This window comes from Chrysochloris asiatica, unplaced genomic scaffold (genome assembly GCF_000296735.1).
Source record: "Chrysochloris asiatica unplaced genomic scaffold, ChrAsi1.0 scaffold00285, whole genome shotgun sequence".
Taxonomy (NCBI): Eukaryota; Metazoa; Chordata; class Mammalia; order Afrosoricida; family Chrysochloridae; genus Chrysochloris; species Chrysochloris asiatica.
Window position 1 is genome coordinate 741,553 of NW_006408803.1, and position 22,828 is coordinate 764,380.

General features: G+C 37.4%; 1 protein-coding gene across 1 annotated transcript in view; it reads left to right on the top strand.

The window, feature by feature from the left end:
* The window catches only part of PPA2 (pyrophosphatase (inorganic) 2), a 148,252-nt gene that overhangs the window by 97,120 nt on the left and 28,304 nt on the right, over window positions 1-22,828 (top strand). Inside the window, exon 7 of the mRNA XM_006874556.1 lies at window positions 19,893-20,020. Within this exon, the coding sequence (XP_006874618.1) occupies window positions 19,893-20,020 (128 nt within the window). The remainder of the gene's footprint in view (window positions 1-19,892; window positions 20,021-22,828) is intronic.

Genomic DNA, 22,828 nt, shown 5'->3' on the forward strand with positions numbered 1-22,828 from the left:
ATATTTGGCTTTATCTTCTCGAGCTGATCTTTGAAATTTCTGTTCAGCTCTAGGACCTCCTCATTTCTTCCATTTGCTTTAGTATCTCTACACTGGAGAGCAAGTTTCAGAGTCTCTTCTGACATCCATTTTGACCTTTTCCTTCTTTTTTGTCTGCTTAATGACTTTTTGCTTTGTTCACATATGATGTTCTTAATATCATCCCACAACTCTTTTGGTCTTAAGTCTTTAGTGTTTAATGTATCAAATCTATTCTTCAAATTATCCTTAAATTCAGGGGGGATATATTCGAGGTCATATTTTCACTCTTGTAGACTTGTTTTCATTTTTTTCAGCTACAGTTTGCATTGTTGTTGTAAGGTGCCATCAAGTCGGTACCAAACCCATAGCGGCCTTATGCACAGCAGAACGAAACACTGCCCGATCCTGGGCCAGCCTCAGTACTGTTGCCTTATTTGAGTCCATTGATGCTGCCACTTGGCCAATCCATCTTGGTGGGGATCTTCCTCTTTTTCTCTGACCCTCCACCTTACCAAACATGATATTCTTCTCCAGTAACTGGTCCCTCTTGACAATATGTCTGAAGTATGAGCAATGAAGTTTGGCCATCTTGGGCTCCAAGGAGCATTCTGGCTACACTTCTTCCAAAACGGATGTATTGGTGCTTTTGGCAGCCCATGGCACTTTCAATATTCTCCTCTAACCCCATAACTCAAAAGCATCAATTCTTCTTTATTCACTGTCCAGCTTTCACATTGATATGAGGTTATTGAAAATACCATGGCTTGGGTCAGGCGCACCTTAGTCCTCAAGCTGACATCTTTGCGCTTCAACACTTTGAAAAGTTCCTGTGCAGCAGATTTGCCTAATGCAGTACGTCTTTTGATTTCTTGACTACTGCTTCCGTGAGTGTTGATAGTTGATCCAAGAAGAATGAAGTCCTTGACAACTTCAATTGAGTCTCATAAGTAGGAGGAAAGACTGAAAATATTCAGGGAAGGATGTCTACTAGAAAAAAATTTAAATCCTATATATTTTTTTTGTTTTGTTTTCCGAGTGCATTATATAGAAATTGGAGTTCTGGTGTAGCACTGTAGGATAAGCATTGGACTGCTAACCTCAAGTTTAGCTGTTCAAACCCATCAGTTACTCCTTGAATACCCTGAGTCACAACTGACTCAATGGCACTTAACAAGAACAACAACAGTATAGACATATTTATTTATAAAAAATGTTTTCTTTAGCATTTCCTTTGTTGTTGTTGTTGTTAAGTAGACATTTAATACCTAAATCCATCCTGTTTTCTTTTATAGACAGTGGTCATCTCAAGAGATATATTTTAAACTATATTAATACAGACACAGTTATAATTCTTTAAGATAATTTTAGAGTTGCTTTATTTGTGAAGAAATAACTTCTTTGATCCTAGTAAGAGTCTGTGCAGGTTTTGCTAAAGTATAGTATCCTTTTATTTTGATATTTATGAACTAAAACTTGCCATTGTATCAGAGAATACATAGTTCAATTAGAAAGAAATTTTTCTTGCTGGCTATATTTCTGTCATTTTAACTTTACCACTTAAAACCTTTTAAGTTACTGAAACTAGAACTGTTGTTAAAACAAACAAAAAAAAAATCAAAATAGCTTTTGAAACCAAAGCCTTGTACTTACTAGATCACTCCCTAAAAGAAAATTGGGCACTTTGACTGGCTCATTAACACTTGTAGACCACTAAGATCATGTAGTGCACTCTAATGAGGTTCCAGGACCTAATGTTCTTAATAGTACCTTAATGGCCTGAAAGAGTTAATAAGACTCTTAGGCACCTAAATTGTTACTAGAGAATGCCATGACCATTAAAGATAATAGTGCTGGCTTATGAATAACCAAGTTCAGAGCTTTTTCAGAAGATTGAAATGCTAGGACATGTATAATTTCTCTCTTGGTTGATTTAACCACCCACTATAATATAGGGCTTCAGATATTCATCAGTCAGATGTTTGTGTCTTTTCAGAACTGCCAGTGATGCCTAAGGATTTTATGTCAAGGGAAGTAATGTCATAGGCCTAGATGCTATTCAAATTACAGGGCAGTAAATATTTGTCTGGTCTCTAAATAAAGGCTATATATTGTCTGTTGTCCAGCAGTAACTGTTGTCTGTTCAGTGATTATATTGTGTTTAAAAATACAGAATGAGAAAAAAAAAATACTAAAATCCTAATAATGATATCTATGTAAATATATTCTAAGATGAGTAATAAGATAATTATTTAAAATGGAATAGTTGGGTTATTTCAAATGGCAGCACTGTACATATGCTAAATTTATCAGAGTTTACATATATTAATATGTAAACTGATAATGCATATAGTTAGAATTTTGACTTACATTTAGAAAAATTTAAAAGTCACATAACACTATATAATTCTTATATTTTCCTTCAAATAAGGAATAAGCATTTTGAAACTGAGCCTGTTTGGCTTAAATTTTCATTTGCTAAGTGCTGGATCTCAGGGTCCATTTGAACTGCAGGGTCGACAGTTCAAATCCACCTGCTGCTCCTTGGAAACCCTATACAGGGTTGCTGTGAACTGAAACAGACTCAATGGCACTAAACAACAACAACAAAAAAATACTCTTATTGTGTCTGTAATTATTATTGTCAAAATATGAACAGAATAATATGGTGTCATGTTTTTGTCTTAAAACATAACTTTATCTTATCATTGCGGGAAAGAAATAACATAGTCATCTTTAGGAGAAAAGTTTCTTGTTTAACTTGGCAACCTGAAGAATTGAGATTTTTTTTTTTTCTTTAAATAACTTAGCTACTTAAATAAATTTAAAATGTATAATGTAGCAACTTTTAAATAAGTATGACTGTTTTTGAACTAAAATTTCTATCACAAAGGAGTAAGTGGTGTTGGAAGTCAGTAGAATATACTCTTAGTATAGAGAGGGCCTGGCACATCACAATTGTCTCCTAATATCGCTGACATTTGTGAAACAATTACTATGTGCTTGAAAACCCTTCACTATGAGTCTGAAATGATTCCACTGCACATCACCACCACTACCACCAATAGCTATGCTAATTGCTTCTTTTGGAATATAATGTTTAATCTTCATACAACCTCAATCAAGAAGTACTATTGTTCTAAGCTTTTTCAAATTGGAACACTGAAACATTGGGGTGGGGATGGTTAATAACTTGTGTAAAGTTAAGCAGTGAACTTGTAGTAAAATCATTCCAATGCATTCTGGCTCCAGAGCCTGTGCTCTTCACCACTGTAGTGTATCTCTGTGAACACTCCTGGGGACAATTGACTTTCTGACTTTGGACAGTGTTGCTTTCTGGGAGTGTAGCTTGACGGATTGTTCTTAAGTAATTAAGAAATGGCAACCCAATGAAAAATGTATTCTTCCTGTGATTTCAATAATACTAACCCAATCTGTTGCCATCAAGTTGATTCCGACTTATAACGACCCTATAGGACAAAGTAGAACTGCATTGTAGGATTCCCAAGGCTGCAGAGTGTTATGGAAGTAGACTGCTCCATCTTTCAAGTGGCCAGTGGGTTCCATCCACTGACCATTTTGTTACAGCCAAATGCTGAACCACTACACCACCAGTACGCCTTGATTTCATTCATAGATATGATTTGATAGATGTGGGTGTGCCAAAACAGAAGAGAGAATGTTGAAAACCAGGGACAAATCTATAACTAAAAGTAGAATAAAGTTGCTAGAGAGCTGTTACTTATTTTGTACCTTGACTTCTTCCAGTGTTTTTTAGGAGTCAGCCATGATTTCTGTGATGTGGTAAAGAATGTGGGAGACCTAAATTCTAAATCTGCTCTTTAACCTGGAAATTTTTTCTCATCTCTAAAATTGTTGAGGTTAATCATCTAGTTATCAAGAGATACCTAGTATTTATCTCAACTCTAATTTTTGTTATTCTAGCAAGTATTTTGAACCCATAGCTCTAGCCACCTGTCTTTCTCTATAAGTATAAAGACCCCCTAAAATATTTTTCAAAGTGAATGCTAAAGGAAACACAATTTTAAATGAAAGGATCCAGAGATAGATTTCTAGAGGAATTTATCTCTTTGTTAAGTGCTTTAGAGAAGCTATCGGGTGATAGACCTAGAATTTGAATGGAGATCTGTCTGATTCAAAGCCCGTGCTTTCAACTACTCTGTTATATGCTTCAGATGAAATTCAGGTAAGAAAACTTACTTGAATTTCTAGATGTAGGTACCTGTATGGTTGTAAACTAGTAATGAATATATATATACATATTTTTTAAAGTTTTTATTGTGAATTGAGTGAAGGTTTACAGGGTAGATCATCAGTTTTACATTCAACATATCATATGCTTTGTTTCATTACAATGATTGTAATCCCCTCCATGTGCCATTAGTTAACAATTTCTCTCTATTCATTTTAGCTCTTTTTTTTTTTTTTTTTAAACAATCAGGCTTATATAAAAATTTGTACCGCCAAAGGGCACATTCTGCAAGTCTTCCTCCTGGCCACCAGCTCTCTTTCCATGAATCTAGAGTCCTCAGTTGCTCCCACTCTCCATGTCCCCATCTCTGCCTCCATCTCTGGTGTCGCTGCTTTTCTGGATAAGGATTCAGATTTCGCTTGTGCTCTTCTCCCTTGATGGTCCTAGGGTCCGCTGTTTTCTGGACTGTAAGATTAATTACTCCCCTCTTTTGTTACAAACCTTCTACCTTTACAATTGTGACAGTCTCAGTTAGTCATAATAACAGTTATTCACTGTTGAATCCTAAGAATCTTATCCCCATATCTTTTTAACAGACCCATCTAGACAAGGTGAAAACTATTCAATGGGGACTCTTTCTTCCCCCCCACATTCTTAGCCTAAACTCCCTCTTTAAACTTTGTAAGCTAATCACTTCATGCCTTTATCACCTACCTCATTTTAGGTAGCCAGTGTCTATGTTGCTGGTCCCTATCTGCCCTGTATACAGAGGATACATTGATATTTGATGTGAAGACTCCTTCCCTCTCTGTTGGTATTTTGAGCCACTACCTCCATGCGTATAGGTTAAGTTATCACATTGTAGCAATTTATCCTCATTTCCTTTATCAAAAATTGTTGTCTTTTTTATCTTCGTCTAGTTAAGTTCTAATTATCAAGCCATCAAGGCTAGGTCAAATGGGTACTATTGGCAAGTTTGGATGTTCTTGTGTGCCTCCTCTCACTTTATATCAGCTGGATATTTCACTCTCAGCTCTAGCCCTCTGTGGCTGTGTCCTTGTTCATGGCCTCAGGCATCCCCAGGTCTTACCACACTTTGGACCAACGAACCCTTCCTCTTATCACTCTCTTCTTCAGGTAAACAAGAGTCTATGGAACATGGTTGAACTGAGCCCATTTCTTCATTGCTGCCTTTCCCCCTCCTCCACTCTCCAGTAGACCAACATGGTTTCCAGGAAGCTTACATGTCTGCTCATGTGATCCCTTTGAGTTTCAGTCTTAGAGTGGAGTTTTCCTGAAGGGACTTGATTGCTTGCCTTGATGGCTTCTCGGTGAACAACTTGCTTATTCTTGTAGTAGCCAGTCGTACTGCCATTTTTGTTGGGGGTTTTTTTCTGATGATCTTTCTTTGAAGATGTATCTTCTGTGACTCTAGCTGTTCCAGACTTGTCTGCTTGTCCTTTCTAGTGGGAATGTCCCACCTCAGAAGTTTCTGGATGGAACTCAGGATTCCACCTAAGGTCCTATACACTGCAAAGGCTCTGCAGGAGGCCTATTTCACTGGGCAAGTTCTAGAACCCCTTTTAGGTATTCCAATCAGTTACAGGCTGAAGACGGGCTTCCAGACTTCCTGTAATCATGTTTCCTGACATTCCTTTCTATCCCACTTAAGTGTCTTTTTTACAATAGTAGGCAAGGGAAACCAATTGTAAGACAGTTAAGCATCTTAGTATTATTTCTCCTCTTCAGACTAAGCCTCGATCCCTGTATCACAAAGTCCTGTTGTCCCAAGGTTGAGCATGCATCACTATTTACTTCTGTCCCACTTAGGCCATGAAAACCAGTCTCAGTGTTCCCCATGAATACTTGCATATATGTTTAAATCTATCTAACCTTTTCTACAGGGTGTTTTCTAATATAATACACATAGGTCTCTGTAAAATTGCCTTCTTTGATAATATTTATTTTTGAAGTATGCTAATTTCTACTATTTTCATGATGTCATTATATTTCATGATGTCAATATATAATCTTAGTAAAAGTTTTGACTTGATAAGAATAGAATATGTGGAGAAGAAGAATGGGGATGTAAAGGGCAAGCAAGATGAGAAGGGTATGCTTATTAGCATAGGAAACATGACAATCTTTAGATATTCTGGGTAAGCAGATAGGAGCCCTGGTGATATAGTGGGTTAAGCATTGGATGGCTAACTGCAAGTGGGCAGATCAAATCCATCTCCAAAAGCTGCATGAGGAAGAACAAGGATATCTTTTTGGGAAAAGAAACCCAAAGGAGCAGATTTACTTTGAGTCAGAATTGAATAGGTGGCAATGGATTTGGGTTTTTGGTTTGGGTAAGCAGATACTATTAAAAAATAAATAATCTGAGCTGGTTGTTAATGAGTCTTCCTCCAATCCTGATGCCACATTTTTCTTCATATAACCACACAGATAATTTATATATATAACAACTAAGTCCCAAAATATATAAAGAAAAACCTAATAGAAACGAAACAAGATATAGACAAATACTCAATTAAAAGCAGAGATTAAACAATACACTCTCAGTAACTGATAGAAGAAACAGAAAGTCAGTAGGATATACTATGGAAATATATGAACTAACTGATATTTATAGAACTCGTCCCAAATCAAGAACAGAACACACATTAAAAATAAAGAAAATAGTCATCAGGATGAACCATATTCTAGGCCACACTGAAAACCATAACAAATGTAAAATAACTAGAAAGAATTAAAATCATAAAAATATGTTCCTTAACAATAAGGAAGCTAAAAGAACAGAAAAACATACACAAAGTGTCCAAATACTTGGAAACTATACATATTTTTAAATAACTTTTGAATTATAAGGAAGTCTTAGCAAAAACTAGAAAATATTTCAAACCAAATAAAAACAAAGATACAACATATTATAATTCCTAGGATAAAGCAAAAGTACTAATTAAAGGGAAAATTATAATACTGAATATTTACCCTAGAGAAGATGAAAGGCCTCAAATCAATAACTTAATTTGTCACTTTTCACAAAACCAAACAAAAACTAGAGACTAGAAGAGCAATTGAAACTCAAAGCAAGCAAAATGAAGGAAATAATTAAGATAAAAGCAGGCATCAATGACACAGAAAACAACTAAAAAATCTTAGAATAATCAATGAAACTCAAACTGGTTCTTTGAAAAACCAATTCAGTTAATAAACTTTTAGACCTGGTATGGAGTCCTGGTATGGCAATGCAAGATAAGCAATGGACCACAAGACAAGGTATGTTTGAACTCACCAGCACCTCCTTGGAAAACCTATATAGGGTCACAATGAGTAGGAACCAACTTGATAGTTATTGACTACACAAAGGCCTTCAATAGTGTAGATCGTGACAAGCTATGGACAACATTGAGAAGTATGAGTATTCCTGAGCACTTAATTGTGCTCATGAAGAACCTGTACATAGACCAAGAGGCAGTTGTTTGAACAGAACATGGGAACACTGAATGGTTTAAAATCAGGAAAGGTGTGTGACAGGGTTGTATTCTTTCACCATACTTATTGAACCTGTATATTGAACGAGAAGCTGGGTTATATGAAGAAAAACATGGCATCAGGATTGGAAGAAAACTCATTAAACAATGTGCGATATGCAGATGATACAACCTTGCTTGCTGAAAGTGAAGAGGACTTAAAATATTTACTGATGAAGATCAAAGAGCACAGCCTTCAGTGTGCATTGCATCTCAATGTAAAAAAACAAAAATCCTCACCACTGGACCAATAAATAATATTCTTATCAACGGAGAGAAGATTGAAGTTGTCAAGGACTTCATTCTTCTTGGATCAACTATCAACACTCAACATAAGCAGCAGTGCAGAACTCAAACAACGTATTGCTTTAGGCAAATCTGCTGCACAAGACGTTTTAAAGTGTTGAAGAGCAAAGATGTCAGCTTGAGGTCTAAGGTAAGCCTGACCCAAGCCATGATATTTTCAGTAGCCTCATTTGCATGTGAAAGCAGGACAGTGAATAAGGAATACTGTAGAAGAATTGATGCTTTTGAGTTATGGGGTTAGAGGAGAATATTGAAAGTGCCATAGGCTGCCAAAAGAACTGTGTAGGAAGAAGTGCAGCCACAATGCTCCTTGGAGTCCAGGATAGCCAAACTTCGTCTCTTGTACTTCTGACATATTGTCAGGAGGGACCAGTCACTAAAGAAGGATATCATGTTTGGTATGGTGGAGGATCAGAGAAAAAGAGGACGATCCCCCAGCGAGATGGATTGGCCAAGTGGCAGCATCAATTGGCTCAAGCGTGGCAACAGTAGTGAGTTTGGCCCAGGACTGGGCAGTGTTTCATTCTGTTGTGCATAGGGTCACTATGAGTTGGTACCGACTCAATGGCACCTAACATCAACAATAGCACACACACACACATAGATATACAAATTTAGAGTCCTCGTGTGGTGCTGTGGGTTAATGCACCGGACTGCAAAGTTGGTTTGAACCACAAGTTCGTCACTTCAAACTCACCAGCTGCTCCTTGGAAACCCTATACAGCGTCACTGTGGGTCGGAACTGACTCGACGGCACTTGACAACATCAACATATTTATATACCATGTCTCCATATGATAAGCACTGGACTGCAAATTAGAAGGTCCACAGTTCCAGCCTACCAGCTAGTAGGAAAAGGCTCAGAATTTCTGAAGCCCCAAAGATTTAAAACTTTACAAACTCTATATTGGGTCTCTATGAATTGGAACCAACTTACTGGCACTTAACAACAACAACAATAAACATATATATGTATATATATATGGTTTTGTTTTGTTTTTTGGTTTTCCTCTTGCTGCTTCTGCTCAGCTTCCTGTACCAGTTGGCCCTCAATCCGCCTCTCTAACCTATCCTGTGAACTTCAGGTTCTAGGATCGCCATGTATACATACCTGTTTCACATGGTCTTCTACCTTGTTGCAGAGAGTTTGCTCAATATGTCTGGCCTACTCTACCATCCTGCCCTGGAATTATAATTTCCTTTCTTTTTGAATGAACCCTTTCTACATTATGTGAGTGGTTCTGGTAGGTATCTGTGGGTTAATGCACTGGACTGCAAGGTCAGTTTGAACCACAATGTCGGCAGTTCTACCTCACCAGCCACTCCTTGCAAACTATATAGGGTCACTATGAGTTGGAACTACCTCAACGACACTTAACAACAACAGCATTATGTGAAGTCCCTCTTTATCTATTTATTCAAAAGTTTATTTTGTAATAGCCATCTAGACACTCCAGTTGTATTTTGGCTAGTGTTTGGTGTATTTTTATAACATTATTTGATATACATGACATAAATATATATATATATGGTTTTTGAGGAGTGGCTGGTGAGCTTAAACTGCTGACCTTGCAGTTCAAAGGACTTTGCAGTCCAGCACATTAAGTCATAGCACCACACTAGGATTTAGCTCTTCCATTATTTCTTCTATTTTTCATTCATTTTTTTCTTTGTTCTCTCTTTCCTGCCTTCTTTTAATCAGTGTGAATATTTTAGTGTTTCATCTATTTGAATTTTTTCATTTTCATATTCATTTTTCATATTCTTACACTGTCTGCTCTAGGCATACTTAATATATTCCCACATTAGATACAAAGTCCCTTATAAATTCCTTTACTCTTCCTCATTTATGTTCTGCATGTTATATATTCTTGTTATGTGCCATTGAGTCATTTCCCACTTACAGCAACCCTATGCACAACAGAATGAAACTCTGCCTGATCCTGCGCCGTCCTCATAGCTGATGTCATGTTTGAGCCGATGGCTTTTGCCACTGGGCCAATCCATCCCATTAAGGGGTTTTCCTCATTTTTGCCTATCCTCCACTTTACCAAGCATGATGCCCTTCTCTAGAGACTGGTCCCTCATGATAATATGTCGGAAGTATGAGACATGAAGTCTCACCATCCTGGTTTCTCAGGAGCATTCTGGCTGTACTTCTTCCAGCACAGATTTATTTATTCTTCTGGCAGTCTAATGTAGTGTTAATACTCCTCTCCAACACCATAACACAAACACAGCAATTCTTCTATGATCTCTTTTATTCACTGTCCAACTTTCACATGCATATGAGGCTATTGAAAATACCAAGGCTTGTATCAGACACATTTTAGCCCTCAAACTAACACCTTTCCACTTCAACACTTTGAAGAAGTTTTGTGTAGTTGATTTATCTACTGCAATACATCATTTGATTTTTTTACATTGTAGCTTCCATGAATGTTCATATCGGATCCAAGTAAAATGAAGTCTTTGGTAACTTTAATCTTTACTCCATTTATCTTGATATTACTTATTTATCAAGTTGTGAGGATTTTTATTTTCTTTGTATTGATGTGCCATCTATACTCAAGACAATAGTCTTAGACCTTCATCAGTATTTGAAGTCTTCTTCCTTTTCAGTAAGCAAGGTTGTGTCATTTGCATATTACAGGTTGTTAGTGACATCTTCCTTCAATCCTGATGTCAAATTCATCCTCATATAACCCACCTTCTGGGATTATTTGCTCAGCATACAGATTGTTTAAGCATGATGAAAGGATACAACACTGATGCTCATCTTGCCTGATGTTAAACCAGTCTTTCCCCTGGTTCTGCTAGAACAACTGCCTCTTAGTCTCTGTGTCGGTTCCTTATTAACACAATTCAGAGTTCAAGAATAGCCATTCTTTGCAGTTTTATCCATAACTTGTCTTGATCCACACAGTTGAAAGCCTTTGCACTGCCAATAAGACACAGGTAAACATCTCTGGTATTCTGTTTTTAGCCAAGATCCATCTGACATCAGCAATGACATCTCTCATTTCAAGTCCTCTTCTGAATCCTGCTTGAGTTTCTAGGAGTTCCCTGCCCATATACTGGTGCAACCTCTTGACTTTGTAGTTTCTGACATAGTAAACCATGTGATTGTCATCTTCAAAATGGCCAATACCACTCACTAAAGCCTATGATATCTATGTTTTGGGGTTCCATTTCATTTTTGACAACTTTCAATTTACCTAGTTTCACACTTGTTACATTCCATGTACCAAAAGCTTTATTCTATTTGTCTCATCACAGTCTACTCTAAAGAGGCAGCTGTTCCCCATTCACATTTTAACTTCCATCCAGTGTGAGGGGATCATCTCATGGTTACTGTATCTGACAATATTCAGTTGCTATTTATATTATTTTCATTTTGTAGTAGTATTATCTGATGATGTTCCTCTGCTATTCATTAGGTTTTCAGTGGCTAACCATTCAGAAATAGTCCGCCTCTCCTTCCTAGACTATCTTAGTCTGGAAGCTCACCTGAAACTGATGTTTAAAATACCGTTGACATAGCGTCCAGCATCATAGCAACACTGAAGCCACCACAGTATGACAAGCTGACAGACGAGTTGTGGACTTGTTTTATATATATATATATAAAACCTTCTTATGCATTGTGATCCCCACAGGCACTATTACACATTTTACTTTCAAAGTACTTCAGAGGAGAAAAATAATTACATATATTCATATATTTATAACTTCTGTTGACCTTTCTGTTTCAGATTTCTCTCTGGTATCATTTCCATTAAGACAGAATAACTTCCTTAGTTATATCTGATATTGATGAATTCTCATAGTTCAGTGTTTTTTTTTAAATGAGGATATCTTCATTTTGCCTACATTTAAAAAATATTTTTGCTGAATATATAATTCTGGAATGAAAGTTTTCTTTCAGAATTTTAAAGATGTTCTGTTTTCTGGCTTCTGTGGTTTCTGATGAGAAATGTTTAAGTACTTACATTGTTTTTTCCCTGTACGTAATTCACTGGCACTTAAAAGCAAAAACAACAGTGTTCTCAGAATGTCTTCAAGATTTTCATCTATCATTAGTTTTCAGTTTTCAGTTGGGTTTTGTTTTGTTTGGAGTTTGTTGAGTTTCTTGAATCTGTACATTTATGCCTTTCACAATTCAGGGTATTTGCAGCCTTTATTTCCTTACTTTTTTCTTTCCTTTTTTCACTTTCTGTCTCTTGTTCTTGTCCACAAGTTCCTAAGGTTATTTTCCTTCTTCTTTTCTTTTTTCTTTTCTCTTCTTCAGATTGGATAATTTCTAATGATCTGTCATCAGATTCATTATCTGTTTTCTCTGTTCTACTTCATTCTGCTGTTGAGCCCTTTCAGTAATTAAAAAAAAAAAAAAATCAGGGGTTTAACATAATTTTAAGTTTTATTTTAGTGGTTGCTGTAGAGTTTGCAATATATAATTTAAACTAATTTAAATTCATTTTCAAGTAGCACTGTACCACATAACAAGTGCCTGAAAGCATATCACCTATCCATCAATCACCACTCCTCCCTTCCCTTGAGCCCCAGGATTCTCCTATATGCTGCAAATCTCATAAAACTCACTACTGTCAAAGGAAATAGCTTACTCAATTGTGGAGGCTGGCAAATCCCAAATCCATAATTCAGAGATCACTCTGGAGAAATCTTATTACCATGTAGTCTCAGGAACTGAGAAATTGGCAGGTCACATGACAAGCTGTTTATGCACAAGGCTGTGGGAGCTGGTAAGTCAAGTCAGGTGATGGGCCAGAAGTCCCATGAACTAGATTAGACTTAATGAGCCAGATGTAAGATCCAGGGCAAGAGAGCTAGCTTGTCTAAAACAGTCTTATTCATTGGAGTCAGACCATACCCACAAGTGAAACTAAAGGTGGTGACTTCAGCCATACCTTCTAATAAGGAGGGGTCATCCTTAATCCCTAGTTCCATTGTATGCTTTTCTCCTTGGTGGTAGTGGTTGTGTGCCGTTGAGTCAGTTCTGACTCATAATGACCCTGTATAGGGTTTTCAAGGCTGTAAAGTTTTATAGGAGCAGAAAGCCTCATCTTTCCCCCACAGAGCAGTTAGTAGATTCAAACTGCTGGCCTTGTGGTTAGCAGTCCAGCTCAAAATCCACTGTGTTACCAGGGTTTCTTAAACTTTACTCCTTTGTTGTTGTTGTAAGGTGCCATCGAGTTGGTACCAACCCTGTGCACAACAGAACAAAACACTGCCCGATCCTGGGCCAACCTCACAGTTGTTGCCACGCTTGAGCCCATTGATGCTGCCACTTTGCCAGTCCATCTTGCTGGGGGTCTTCCTCTTTTTCTCTGAACCTCCACCTTACCAAACATAATACCCTTCTCCAGCGACTGACAATACCCTCCTGACAATATTGCCAAAGAAAGAGAGAAGTTTGGCCATCCTGACCTCCAAGGAACACTCTGGTTGCACTTCTTCCAACACAGATCTATTAGTTCTTTTGACACCCCATGGCACTTTCATTATTCTCCTCCAACACCTGAACTCACATGCATCAATTCTTCTATGATCTCCCTTATTCACTGTCCAGCTTTTGCATTCATAAGAGGTTATTGCAAATACTATGGCTTGGGTCAGGCTCACCTTGGTCCTCAAGCTGACATCTTTGCTCTTCAACACTTTAAACAAGTCTTGTGCAGCAGATTTGCCTAATGCAATACATCATTTGATTTCTTGACTGCTGCTTCCATGAGTGTTGATAGTTGATGCAAGAATGACGTCCTTGACAACTTCAATCTTTTCTCCAATGAAAAGAATGTTGTTTTTTGGTCCAGTGGTGAGGATTTTTGTTTTCTTTACATTGAGATGCAATCCATACCAAAGGCTGTGGTCTTTGATTTTCATCAACAAATATTTTAAATCCTCTTCACTTTCAGCAAGCAAGGTTGTATTATGTGCGTATTGCAGGTTGTTAATGAGTCTTCCTCCAATCCTGATGCCACGTTTTTCTTCATATAACCCAGCTTCTCAGATTATTTGCTTAGCGTACAGGTTGAATAAGTATGGTGAAAGAGTACAACCCTGTCACACACCTTTCTTAATTTTCAACCACTTGGTGTTCCTATGTTCTGTTCAAACAACTGCCTCTTAGTCCATGTACAGATTCCTCATGAGCACAATTAAGTGTTCTGGAATACTCACACTTCGCAATGTTGTCCATAGCTTGTCATGATCCATACAATTGGAAGCCTTTGTATAGTCAGTAAAGCATAGGTAAACGTCTAGCTCCAGCTTAATCTTTATTCCTTAGCAAGCCATTCGAAAATGTGGCCATAATCACAGGCAGAGAGGCTAGAATTTATAATGTATCACAATATGGAAAATTTTTGCTAAAAAGGCCATAATAAATAATTTACTTCCCTATAGTCACCTTTCCCCACTTCTTGTCTATAGGCAATTTCTCTCATCTCTGCTTTCTAAGTACATCCCAAATCTGACAATTTATTACTACTTCTTCAAAACTATTCTTGTCTAATAATTATTTCAACAGGTATCATGATCAAGGACTAATGATATTGGAAGAAGATGTCCAAGTAACAGTGATGTCATTGGTGATAAAACAAGGTTTCAGAAAGTGACAGAATACAAATTGAAATGTTTCAGCAAACTGATGCATCACTGGAAACTCACTCGTCTGTGTCAAGAAATTTGGAAGACAGCTACCTGGCCAACCAATTTGTTCTCATTCCAAGAAAGGTGATCCAGTAGAAGGTGGAAATCGTCAAACAATATCAGCATCACACACAACTAAAATTTTTCTGAAGTTAATTTATAAATAATTGCATAAATTCAGTTTGAATTCAAAAGAGGACATGGAATGAGGGCCATCAATACTGATGTCAGAAAAATCTTGATGAAATAGAGAGTACCAGAAAAATGCTTACTTGTGCTTTATTCAGAAGCACTCAACTGTGTGGATCATGACAAACTATGGATAACATTATGAAGAATGGGTATTCCAGAACCCTAAATTGTGCTAATGAGGTACTGGTACACAGACCAAGAGACATTTGTTCTAGCAGAACCAGGGAATACAGAGTGGTTTAAAATCAGAGAAGGCATGCATCCAATTTATATCCTTTCATAATACTTAGTCTGTATGCTGAGCAGATAATTATTTATACGATAAAGAAAAATGACATCTGGATTGAAGGAAGACTTCATTAACAACTTGTGGTATCAAATGACACAAACTTGCTTGCTAAAAGGGAAGAGGCTTAAAAGACTTACTGATGAAGATCCACTACTACTGCCTTGAGTATGGATTGCACATCAGTATGAAGGGAATCAAAATCCTCACAACTTGTAAAATAAATAATATTATGATAAATGGAGAAAAGATTGAAGTTATCAAAGATTTATTGCTTGGATCCACAATCAGCACTCATGGAAGCAGCAGTCAAGAAATCAAACTACATGTTGCATAACACAGATCTGCTGCAACAGACCTCTTTAAAGTGTTCATGATCAAAGGTGTCATTTTGAGTACTAAGATATACCTTAACCAAGCCATGATATTTTCAGATGCCTCAAATGCATGTTAAAGTGGACAGTGAATAAGGAAGACCATGGAAGAATTGGTGCATTTGAATTATAGTGGTGTAGAAGACTATTGAAAGTACCATGGACTGCCAGAAGAACAAACAAATCTGTCTTGGAAGAAGTGCAGCTAGAAAGCTCCCTAAAAGCAAGGGTGGCAACAACTTGTCTCTCATTCTTTGTCCATATTATCAGGAAGGACCAGTCTCTGGAGAAAGACATCATATTTGGAAAAGTGATGGGTCAGTAAAAAAGAGGAAGACCCTCAACAAGATGGATTGACACTGTGGCAGCAATAAGGGGCTCAGACAGGATCGGCCTTACATGGGGTCAATATAAGTGTAGGTAGCTCAAGGGTACCTGACAGCATTGGCTCCCCACACATCAGATAGAGCTTTTTGCTCTCTGTTCTGTTCAGATCCCTCCAATAGCTTCTCTTTTCAAAGGGAAGTCCAGTTGTCCTTAGTGTGTGACCATTAGAGTCCCATGTACTGACCTGTGTCTGTTCCTCTAATCTGGTCTCCTAACACTTTTTCCTCTCTTTTGCTCCAACCACAGTACTATCTTACTGTTTCTCACACATTATATGCATACTCAACTGTCATCCCTCCAACTATTTGTACTTGTTGACTTTTCCCTTACATTGCCCTTCTTCTAGATAGGTCACTCCTGTCCTCCTCACAAGGCTCTTCTAAAATCCATTTTATCAGAAGATATCCAGGTCACTCATATCTAAAATTTATTCCCCATTCATTTGCAAAGTAATCTACATAGGGGGCTTCAAAAAGTTCTTAGGAAAATTCCGTTGTCTTCTAATTTCATTTTTCCACAAACTTTTAAAACTTTTTATTGTGAATTGAGTGAAGGTTAACAGACAAGATCATCAACTTTACTGTCAACCAATCATAAGTTTTGTTTCATATACATGATTACAATCCCGTCCCTGTAACAACAGTTATCCTACTTCCTCCCTGTGGCTTTCCTTTTGCATCTGATTTTTCACAAATCAACATAGCAAAAATATTTGATATTCACATATAAAATAAAAACTATATATTCATTTAAATGTCCTTAGGGCACATTTTGCAAGCCAGCCTCCTGCCTGCTGGCACACAGCATTTCTTAGTCCCTGGTCCTTGGATCCGCAGCTGCTCTATCTCTCCACAAACTTTTTGATGCCTCTTATATAGTTGTAGACACTTGTGTTTATTTGTTTTTCTTTCTAATCTTGAGCTCTTTTCTTATTCTTGTTATAAGATGTGTATCCTATTTGGTGAGGTCTATGTGTAAGGTTACCATTTTTGTTGTTGAGAAAGGGTATTTATAATTAATAATTCGGTGATCTTGTAAAATTGAATCATGTGATCTACAATATAATTTCTGTCACTGAGGCCATACGTTTTAGCCACTGATGTCTTCCTCTGTGTTTCAACTTTTGCATTCTAATCACCAGTAATGATCAGTGCATCGTAATTGCATGTTTGATCAATTTTAGACTAAAGAAGTTGGTAGAATTCTTCAATTTCCTCATTATTGGCTTTAGTAGTTTGTGCATAAATTTGAATAGTGATGGTAGTAACTGGACTTCCTTCAGGGCATATGGATATTATCCTATCACAGACAGCATTGTACGTCAGGATAGAACTTTAGGTGCTCTTTTTGACAATGATTGCTACATCATTCCTCTTACATTTGTTATTCCCAGCAGAGTAAGTCATATGATTATGTGAGATTGAAAACGGTCAATACTAGCTCACTCTTTGAACCGCAAGCTCACCAGTCACTCCTCAGGAACCATATATGGGGTCGCTGTGTGTCAGAACTGACTTGATGTCACATAACAACAATGCCTAGAGTATCTGTCATTATACTCTCCATTTCCTTTTTGACAACTTCCAATTTTTCTTGATTCATACTCTGTACATTCCGCATTCCGATTATTAATAAATGTTTGCAGTGGTTCTAATTTTGAGTAATGCTCTAGCAGCAAATAAAGGTCCTGAAAGCTTTGCTCCATCCACATCAGCAAAGTTGGCAGTTCAAACTCACCAGTGGATCCTGGGAAACCCTATACAGGGTCCCTATGAGCCCAAAACAATTGTACTGCACTTAACAACAACAACCTATTGTTAGATAAGAGCCAAACAATAGATAGAGGTATAATATAAACAGTAACACATTTGAGGAAAGTATTTCTCAGAACAATCAACCGTTCAAGAGCAGTGGGTCACCTTTGCCCAAAAACAGAATTCACAGGCAGAAATGGGTAGGAAAGATATTAGAATTGAAAAGGAGAACCCAGGAAGGAAGGAAGAAGAATGTTGTTACAATGACAGGATTGCAACCAGTGTCTGAATATAACTTGTGTAAGTTTTGTATAAGGAGTACTGATTGGCGCTATGGGTTAATGCGCTAGACTGCAAAGTCGGTTTGAACTGCAAGATTGGTGGTGGTTCACGCTCACCAGTCGCTCCTTAGAAACCTTCTACAAGGCTGCTGTGGGTCGGAACTGACTTGACGACACTTAACAACAACAACAAATTTTGAATTGGAAAATAATTGCTCTGTAAACTTCTCCCATGCCAAAATAAATGTATTTTTTGAAGTTTGATTTAATTTTAGTTTATAAGTGTGATTTAATTTTTTTTAATGTTTTATTGTGAATTATGTGATAGTTTACATGGGAGAACACATTGGTTTTACATTCATTCTATCGTATATCGTCTCATTGCCATGGTTACAATCCTTCCCCTGTGCCCCCCAGGTCTTCAGCACACAGTCACTCTCCCTCTCTGGATCTAAAGTCTCCAGCTGTTCCATCGCTCCACATTATCATCTCTGGCTCCATTTCAGGCATCACTGCTTCTCTGGGTAGGGTCCTGCTCTCTGCTCTTCTCCCTTGATGGTCCTAGGGACCTCCGATCCTAGACTGAAAAGTTAATCACTCCCCTCCTTGCTAGAAAATGTCTACCTTTACATTTCCAACCCTCACAATTAGTCCTGATAACAATTATTCACTATTGTATCACAAGCGACCCATCTGCATTTCATTGCATTAGCCCCGCCTAGTCAGATTGAATACTACACACTGGAGATTCTACCTTCCTCCAGGCCCTCTGGATCTTGCTTCCCTCTTGAAAGCTTGTAAGCCAGTCACTTCTTGCCTTTGTAGCCCCCCATTCCCCATTTTGGGTAGCCAATGTCCAAGTTGCCCATTCCTGTCTACTCTGTGTGTGGAGGAGGTGGGAATGATTCTTGCTATTAGGACTTGTTCCCTCTTTTGAGCTACTGCTTCCATAGTTGTAGGTCAAGTTCATCAAATTGTATGAGAATACTTTTTTTTCCCTCTTCTTTTTACTTCTGGTTGAGCTCTGATCATCCAGTCATTAAAGCCAGGACAAGTTGGTATTATCTGCAAGTGTGGGTGTTCTTATGCGTATGCCGTCTCTTCTTATCAGCTGGACACTCCACTCTCCGCTCTAGTCCTCTGTGGCTATGTCACTGACTCTGGGACAATTGTGATTTAATTTTATAGCAATTCTTTTTGTAATGATAAATGGACTGACATATCTTAAGTCCCCTTCTGTTGTGCTTACGGTCGCTGTGAATCAGAATCGACTCAATGGCACCTAACAACAAGAGTTAAAATAATAGATGTAATTGGTGTAAATGATTTGGGAATAAACACACCTGACACTTGGTAAAGCTAATTCCCAAACCACACATTACTAGCTGTGTTTTGTGTTTTCTGAAACATACTTCCTTGCTTTTTTGTGTGCTACACATTCAGCCTTTTCCCCTCTTGTCTGCTTGGAAATGTGCATCTCACTTTTAGGTTGTTTTCTGATTTCTTTAACTTCCTCTTATGTGACTTTTCCTTCTTTGTCTGTATCTATATTGAAACCTCATTTCACTTTACTACAGTTTGTTGTCTGTTTGTTCCTTTGAGCTAGATCCCTGAACTCTTTGAGGAAAAGAAGTACTTAACAACTTCTGAAGTTATTTAATAAATGTTTATAGAATGATGAGAATAATGTCTTTAATATGAGAAAAGCAGAAATCCAGAGGTGATGCAATACATATCAATAATTATACTGGTACTTAGCAACATTTGACAAGACCTATTTTTTTCTGCTTCGCTAAGTCCAATATTCTGCCATTAAATTAAATGACTTGGTTTTTAATGAAAAGTTTGTTGTTGTTTTTTTCAATTATAGATATTGATGATGTCAGGAAGTACAAACCAGGTTACTTGGAAGCCACACTTAAATGGTTTAGACTTTATAAAGTGCCAGAAGGAAAACCAGAAAACAAGTTCGCTTTTAATGGGGAATTCAAAAACAAGGTAAGGTTGGCAATTTTTATTTTAAAATGTGCTTCCTGATACAGGTATAATACTTAGTTTCAAGCATTTCTGTTTTTTCACTTAATACTTGATTTTAATGGATGTTGTTGTTAACTGCCTTCGAGTTGGTTCCAACCCCTAGCAACCCCGTAGGGTTTCTGAGGAGTGACTGGTGAGGTTGAACCACCAACTTTGGGGTTCAAACCGACCTTGCAGTCCAGCGCATTAACCCACAGTGCCACACCAGGACTCCACTGGATGTCATAGCTGCAGGAATATCTCTAACAAAAAACAGCTCCAAATTGAAAAAGCAAAACAATGTTGGCTACACTTCCTAGTTCAGTCATGGACTGAGAAAGGCTGTGTGCCTATGGGCAGGAGACTGGCTTGCAAAATGTGCCCTTCGGACAATTACAAGCATTTCTAATGTAAATATGAATATGTAGAATAATTAAAATGTATTTTTATTGACCTTCATAGTTAAAGGCTTTTTATCGTTTTTATTTAAATATTGTGTCAGGAGATTTCTATAAGTGAATCAGTGAGCCTGAGAAGGTACCTATTTCCATTTCAGAAAATGAAAGAATTCTATGATCCGTTTAATTTTGTAAATTGTATATGAAGGAAAATCTTCCTTCCATTTACTATTTTAAGAAGGGGAAAGTAACTTAACCTTATTATAAATAAGTACTTAGCACTTACCTGAAAAGTATTTCTTCTATCGCTGAAGTAAGCTGCTTGACATTGAAACAATTTGTCTTACTGTCATAGGGTTTCTCTATCATAAAATTATCGTAAAGCTTATGTAATATGATATAAATATAGAAAATAAACACAAACAAATTCTAAAACCTGGAATTTTTTTATCATCGTTTTTGTTGTTAAGTGCCACCGAATCGGTTCCAACTCATAATAACCCAGTGTAGAGTTTCTGAGGAGTGACTAGTGAGTTTGAACCATCGACCTTGTCATTCAAACTGACCTTGTGGTCTTGTGCTTATCCTACAGTGCCACACCAGGACTCCTTTATTATCACTGTGTAAATTGCACATTATAAAGTAGTATTTAAGTGAGTATTTGGTTAATGCGCAAGACTGCAAAGCCTTTTGAACTACAAGGTCAGTGGTTCCAGCTCACCAGCTTCTCCTTGGAAACCATATACAGGGTTGCTATGGGTCGGAATTGACTCGACGGCACTTAACAACAACATATGTAGCACTGTGGATTAATGTGCTGAACTGCATGCAAGGTTTGTAGTTCAAGCTCACCAGCTACTCCTCCGAAACCCTATACAGGGTTGCTATGAGTCAAAATTGGCTTGACAGCACTTAACAACAACAATTAACTAAAATGGAGTCCTCATGTACACTGTAGAATAACATTTGACTGCTAACCTCAAGAACAGTGTTTCAAAGCCACTAGCAGGTCCTCAAAAACCCATACAGGGTCATTATGAGTCTGAACCAACTCAACAACACATGACAATAACAACTTTTGTAAATAAAGTATGGCATATTAATGGAAATTTAAAATTCAAAATAAAGTTAAAATAAAATTTTGCTATATAAACATTTACTGTTGGCTTCATTATTTTTAAAAAGGCACATTAATATCTTAAGATTTATTTAAAAATATTAAATATAATAGCTAAAATATCTATATACTAGGTCTAAAGTAATATAAATATCATTTATACAAATGTTAATACCACCACTCGTCTGTCAGTTTGTCATACTATGTGTTGCTGTGGTGCTGGGAGCTATGCCAGTGGTATTTTAAATATCAGTAGGGTCACCCATGTTTGACAGGTTTCAGCTGAGCATCTAGACTAAAACTTTGAAGAAGGAAGGAAAAGCAGACTGCTACATAAATGTTTAGCCACTGAAAACCTTATGAATAGCAGTAGAACACTGTCAAATAACACCAGATTGTTGAATATTGAAACATGATGATTAGTACGAGAATATTGTCAGATATAATGCCAGAAGATGAGCCCCTAAAATTGGAAGGCACTCAAAATACAACTATAGAAAAACCAGCTCCTCAAAGTAAAGTTGGGTTACAGTAAAGCTTTTGACACAAAGGGAGTAAAACTTTTAGGACTTTCAGTTGCTAATGGGGAACAACTCAAAATGAGAAGAAAAAGCCACAGCCATCCATTGATAATAGAGACTTGGAATGTACAAAGTATGAATGAATCTAGGAAAATTGGAAGTCATCAATTATGAAATGGAATGCATAGAGATTGGTATCGTAGACATTAGTGAGCTGGCCTTTTCTAACCTAAGACTGAAAGAACTAGGTTAGTGCTTGCAGTAGTGTGTCCTCTAGAGGTCAGGGCAGGACATATCTGTATCCTCTGAGGTTGTGCTACCCAAACAGACAGGCTAGGCCTTCTGTGTGTCCAAGAATTGGAATCTCAGTAGGTGGTGACAACACATGTGCAGTCAAACAGCAGGAATTGTCTGACTATGAGATGTGTTCCAGCCAGATAAATGTGGGATAAAAGCACTAGTATCTCCTGTTTGTCGTTTGGCGGAGGTACAGGAACTCTGGTAGTGTAGTGCTTACGATTCGGGCTGTTAACCTTAGGGTCAGCAGTTTGAAACTACCAGCTGTTCTACGGGAGAAAGATGAGGCTTTCTGCTCCTGTAAAGATTTACAGCCTCAAGAAAAATGAAGTCCTTGACAACTTTGATCTTTTCTACGTTGATAAGAATGTTGTTTATTTGGTCCAATGGTAAGGATTTTTGTTTCCTTGACACTGAGATGTAATCCATACCAAAGGCTGTGCTCTTTGATCTTCAT